General features: G+C 39.4%; 1 protein-coding gene across 4 annotated transcripts in view; it reads right to left on the bottom strand.

The window, feature by feature from the left end:
• Nucleotides 1-1,330: 1,330 nt before the first annotated feature.
• LOC131135135 (unconventional myosin-Ic-like) overlaps nt 1,331-5,774 on the bottom strand; it is a 49,381-nt gene continuing 44,937 nt past the window's right edge. For all 4 annotated transcript variants that reach the window (XM_058081066.1, XM_058081068.1, XM_058081067.1 and 1 more), the window contains 6 exons: nt 5,285-5,340; nt 5,077-5,212; nt 4,932-5,002; nt 4,770-4,867; nt 3,133-3,232; nt 1,331-2,943 (listed from right to left, as the gene is read on the bottom strand). In XM_058081066.1, coding sequence (XP_057937049.1) covers nt 2,917-2,943; nt 3,133-3,232; nt 4,770-4,867; nt 4,932-5,002; nt 5,077-5,212; nt 5,285-5,340 — 488 coding nt within the window. In that variant the 3' untranslated portion in view covers nt 1,331-2,916. The remainder of the gene's footprint in view (nt 2,944-3,132; nt 3,233-4,769; nt 4,868-4,931; nt 5,003-5,076; nt 5,213-5,284; nt 5,341-5,774) is intronic.

The raw sequence follows: 5,774 nt of genomic DNA, 5'->3' as shown, positions 1-5,774 counted from the left end.
AAAGTCGTCCTCTCATTGGCTGAGGGCTGTGCTAGAGACCAGTCTCAGCCAATCAGGGGAGAGTCTTTCTCCACGTGCTCTGGGTCTCAACTGATATTTTGTAGGAATAACACTTGTTAAAATTTGGATGAAAGGGCAAACAAAAGGCTAATTACGACACCAAACAGCTAATAGTTACCACGACAAGAAGGAAAATAGTGAAATGAGATGTCAATAAACATAACAGCGTCACCGAGATGCACTGTAAGCAGATTGAAAAAGTAGTGCGATAAACGTCATCAGGACCATTTGTTGTTAAAAGAAAGTTAATATTTGGTTTAATAAAGAATAAAGAACGGGTTAGGGGCTGCACGTGCGTTATAAATGGAGTCACTGTTAACTTGAAATGTGACACCCATGTTGTAATTCTACGGAAAACATTCGTGGAAGCTTGGCAGGTCACAACTTCCTGAAAGCTTACGCCACAAACACCTGTAGGGCGACACCTAGCGGTACTCTGCAGGATGTCCATAAAGTCTGGACACAGTGCTGGTGCAACATGTGTAATTTGTATGGCATATTTTGTTATTTCGGCCTGATTATAACAAAAAATATATAAATAAAAGTCGTTGTTTATATAATTATTTTCAACATACGTAATGTATATATTATATTGCTTAGTTTTTAGAGTGTTCAAAAAAGATGTTAATGATGTAAACAATTTCTTTTGTACTTTAAAGTGTATATATTACAACGTCTATTGCAGAAATAAATTCTAATTTAGTCACTTTATGAATTCAAATATATTTTTATATTAGTAAAATTTTGCAACCAGATAAAAATGAAATACTATACACTTATCAAAAGAAAAATATGTAAGTAATGGTTTTATTTTTTTAACACTGTATGCAAAACAAAAATATATACATTTGGAACTTGTATTTAAAAAAAAAAAACTGAAATAGGTTGTTTTTCACCTGATCAAAAGTTTAAGACCACAGGCTGTCACACAGGAAACCAACCAGGGAAACAAACAACCATAAAAAAAAAAAGAGTTATATTGTGCTTCAATTATCGCCATGGAATGTCTGACATAAGTTTCCCTCACATTTAGTGTGGAAGTGGTAAGTTTTTGGCATCTGTGTCTTTACCCATTACATTGTAAACCCTTTGTTAAACCCTTTGTTAAGATTAGAATACTGCGAGTGGGAGTGTACCAAAATCCCCGCTGAGATGTGTGGAACCCCGGTGACCAACTACTAAGAAACGTTGGTGGGCCGTGGGTGGAAATTTCACACAGTAAGTCCAGAGTTGAAACAACTGCAATGAAAATGAATAAAAACATAAACAATTATTTTGGCTGTACATTTCAAATTTATTGAACAACTTTCATCTTTTGGTTCTTAGTGTGTTGGCATAATTATTTGAATTAGTATAATTGGATCATACAGTGATCAGAAGAGAGAATAAAAGTTTATCTGTACAAAAAAGATCTTAGGATTCAGTTGAAATAAAGCTGTTACACAGGAGAAAACTTTTTTTTTTTGTAAAGTAAAGACAACAACCAACCATTGCAGCGACAAGGAGGCATTACCTTATAATCCCATATAAGTATCTTCTATTGCAATGCAAACAAGGCATATCAACACATTCAAACATCAATGTCTCGTCTCCCTCCCTAAAAGATAAACCTCATACAACAATCAGAAATCAAATCGTTCTTTGGCTTGTAAGTGAAGCAGCAGTCACGGCATATTGCACCCGCCTCACGATAAAAAAAAAAAAAGATCAAATAAGACATTCGCAAATTTCTAAATGACTAAAACTGGAACCAATTTTTTTTTTTTTTGGTGGGGGGGGATGTTAAGCTTAATAGAACGTTAAGCTAGCAGGAGGGTTGCGGGGCGAGGGGGTATGAGTGATTACTTTCAGATTTTGCAAATATGGATTGGTTTTAGACTGTTTACTAGTTGGAAAAAGTTTGGACACCCCTGTCTTCCAGTATTTTCCACAACCACAAAATCTCTTTAACACAACTTACAGTTGCAAACAAACGATGCTTTCATTAGATTCACCAGTTTGAAATGTTACTTTATGGCATACAAAGGCATTACAGATCGGCTTCGATCAATCATCTGCTGTCAAAGCGCCACTAATGTCAAACAAGAATGGCTGATTGACACCCTCCAACCAAGACGCGACACGAGAAGAAGAATGGTGGGATAAAGAAGAGGCACAAGCAGCAAAGCAGGGAAGATGTGTGGAAGGATGGAGGAAGTGTGGACACCAAAGCTTTTCGTTAAGGACGCTCTGAGCATCCTTTCTGTTCACCTTCAGCCACTGTCACTCATCCATTTCAAGTTTTTCCTGTGCTTACTTCCAGTAAATGTCATGTCGGTATTCCCTCATCATCATTGCAGCTGTATGAATAGAAATTCAGTAGTATCGCCACCTACCTGTTCATTGTCTACATGCAAAAACAGGTTCTCCAACCTACTAAGAAAGCTGCAAGGAGAGAAATAAAGCTTGTAAAAGAGGTAAAAGACAACATCCTGACTTCTTCACTCCATTTGCTGTGCGTCTTCTTCTTGGCGCATTGTTTGCTTGGTCGTGTTCCCAAATAAATCACAATAAACATACAAAAAAAAAATCTCCCAAAAATGCACTAATATATTTGTTATTCCTTGGCAGCATGTATAAAATCACAATATTCAAACAGCGACAGTATTAATACCAAAAATATAATATATAAACATAAATATTTCCATTAGTATTGCTGCATCTTTTAATTGGAAGCCAGCACCAGAAGGGTGCGGCATGGACAAACTCGCACCTGATTGGCGAAAAACAGAGCAGGGTCTGAGGTCATGTGATTGCATAAGGGAAAAGTACGTCGGTGTCCTTGAGTGTTTTTTTTTTTGTGCCAAAGAGTGAAACTCATCTGGAGTTCAGTCTGGGAGCGGTCTGCAAGAAACATAAAGGAAAGCAACCCAAGTGTTAGAAATTGTTTGCCTAAATGAAGCCTTTTCATGCATAAAAATGGCTAAATCATGTTAAATACAAATATAAGGCACTCAGAAGACATGTTCAAAAACACTGTAATATGTAGTATTATACACTGAAATGATATTTTGAGTGTATTTGAGCACTCACCACAGATAGGTGTCCGTTCTTAGCTTTGGCCACCAAGAGTTCTGATCCAGGTGTAAAGTCGATGCACCCTTCCTTTCCTTGACCCACTGTAAATGTTATACTGGAGGGAAAACATGGGGATGATTACATGTCACTACAAAAATGCAAAACGAACCTATTATCGATTTTAAGATTCTCTTACTGGTTTTTAAATGTCTTAACGGCTTTGCCCCTTCATATTTATCTGATCTGCTTTTACCATATCAACCCCCGCGGACCCTGCGGTCCTCAAGCGCTGGCCTTTTAACTATACCAAAACCCAGAACAAAAACCCATGGTGAGGCAGCATTTAGCCACTATGGCCCCCAACTGTGGAACAGCATGCCGGAGGGCCTCAGGACTGCGGAGACTGTTGATATTTTTAAAAAAAGATTAAAGACGCACCTTTTTAATCAGGCTTTTAACTAATATTTTTAAACTTTTCTTATGTTTTTATCTTTTTAGTCTTATTTTATGCTCTTAGTCTTCAGCTTTTAACTCCAGTGTTTTGTTTTTATCTTGTTAGTCCTATTTTATGCTCTTAGTCTTCAGCTTTTAACTCCAGGGTTTCCTCAGGGGGGTCCTCCACGCTGGGGGCTGTTCGGGTCTGCTGAGGGGGTGCCATCCTTGGGTCCCTTCGACTCGGCCGGCTGGGGGTTCCTCCCTTTAATGTGGGGGTCCGCCCGTCTGTCGGAGTCGGGTGGCCCGGGTGCTGGTCCTCCGATGACACGGCCTGCAGCTCCTCCCAGTGTGGACGGCCCCAAAGGTGGCGTTTCCTTGTTCCTCAGTGCCATGCCATGTGTGTGTGTGTGATTGTGTGAGTGTGTGTGTGTGCGTGTGTCTAGTATGGAGGGTGGGAAGGAGTGGCTTTCTTTTGTTTCTTTGTTTTTTCCTTTTAATTGTGGTAATCGTTTTAATTCTGAAAAGCACTTTGTGTTGCATGTCTTTGCAGGAAAAGTGCCATACAAATAAAGTTGATTTGATTTTATATTACAGCATACGCGTCAAACTCAGGGCCCGGGGGCCAAATCAGCCCCACACTGCAATTTCATCCGGTCTGCGGAACCGTTTGGAAAATCGCATTGAGTCGGCCCGCCTCGTTGACCTTATCAAACAAAGTGCTTACAGAAATGGCGTAACTAAGCAATTACTTTGGTATAAACTGCTCTGGAACTTTCAATTTAAAAGTGGAAACAATATTCACAGCCCAAAAATTCAAACTAGTTTAACTCTTACACCTTGTCTGTACAAAATAACATCTTAAAGAGGTCAAAAGTGACCATTTAACTACAGCAAAGCATGCTGGGAAATGCGTAATCTGCCCATTCCACAGGTGCAAACCCTTCTGGGCTACACATCTCACAGATTGTGATGTTTTTGTGTTGATATAAAAAGCTTTTGCCCGGACATCGAGGTGGTCTATCGAAAATAACGTTATTGAATTGAACAACTACATCCAAACAACCATAGTTGTATATGAACACTACTGGAAAGGAGAAATTTCAAGCATGAATGAACAGACACATAAAAATAATTCACATTTCCCCCACGCTGACGTAAACAAAAAAGTCAACATCTACATTATCTATACGACTTTTGGATAAGAGCTTAGTTTTTACCTTCCCTGGTTGATGTTGATGTTGTTTACTTTGTTGGCACAGATGGCAATCTTGGTCAATGTCTCAATCACATGGTCACTTTGTAGAACCACATCTCCCTGGGGCGACAGTGTGATACACAGATGTTAAAAGGATTATGTTGCATATAAAAATCCAACCTACCTTCTGTTTGTTGTCGTCACTGGGCACGTGCAGAACAAACAGGCCATCACTGAGAGAGCTGACTGAGATACCTGTGCAGGACGTTTGCATGAATAACGGCATCTGATTAATCAAAGATTAGTGATTTGTGGGTCATTCTCTCTACCTTTAAGAGTATCATAGTCGATGCGTTGCTTGAGCTTGGCATCCTCCACGATAATGGCACTGTTTGCTGTCAGAAGCAACTGGCGCTGGCGGGGCTTGTAGCCCTTCCTGTCGTACTTGGTGACTGGCACTCCATACTGCAAACACAGTGGATGAGTCGGCGGTTTGTGTTAAAGCTGCCGGTCAAGCTGCAACGGCACTCTACTGACCTTCAACTTCTCATTCCCCAGAGCTTGCAGCACCTTGGGGTTGATGTTCTCACCATCTGGACCAGAGTTCATATGTGAGTACAGGGTATTGAATATCATAAGAAGTAAAAAGATCAATATATAAATAAGATCGACTCCAAATTGTCCATAGGTATGAATGTGAGTGTGAATGGTCGTTTGTCTATATGTGCCCTGTGATTGGTTGGCCACCAAGTGGTGGAAAATGAATTAATTAATTAATTAATAAGATCACCCCCTTACAAAAACACCATCCCTAATTTTTGTGGTTACAAACGCACTCATATAAATTATTGATACTGTACATAAAGAAAAATAACTAGTTATGTGCCACACAGTGGACGAAAACATAGGCGGTGTATTATGTAGGTGGGTGTTGCTAAAATGACGAAGAACAGGTACTAAATAACATTTTACTTGGGGATCAAATACTTACTTCACTCAATCAAATACAAATTACTGTATTACCGTT

This window comes from Doryrhamphus excisus, chromosome 8, assembly GCF_030265055.1.
Source record: "Doryrhamphus excisus isolate RoL2022-K1 chromosome 8, RoL_Dexc_1.0, whole genome shotgun sequence".
Classification (NCBI taxonomy): Eukaryota; Metazoa; Chordata; class Actinopteri; order Syngnathiformes; family Syngnathidae; genus Doryrhamphus; species Doryrhamphus excisus.
Note: the sequence above shows the minus strand (reverse complement) of the source record. Positions and strands in the feature narration are given on the sequence as shown.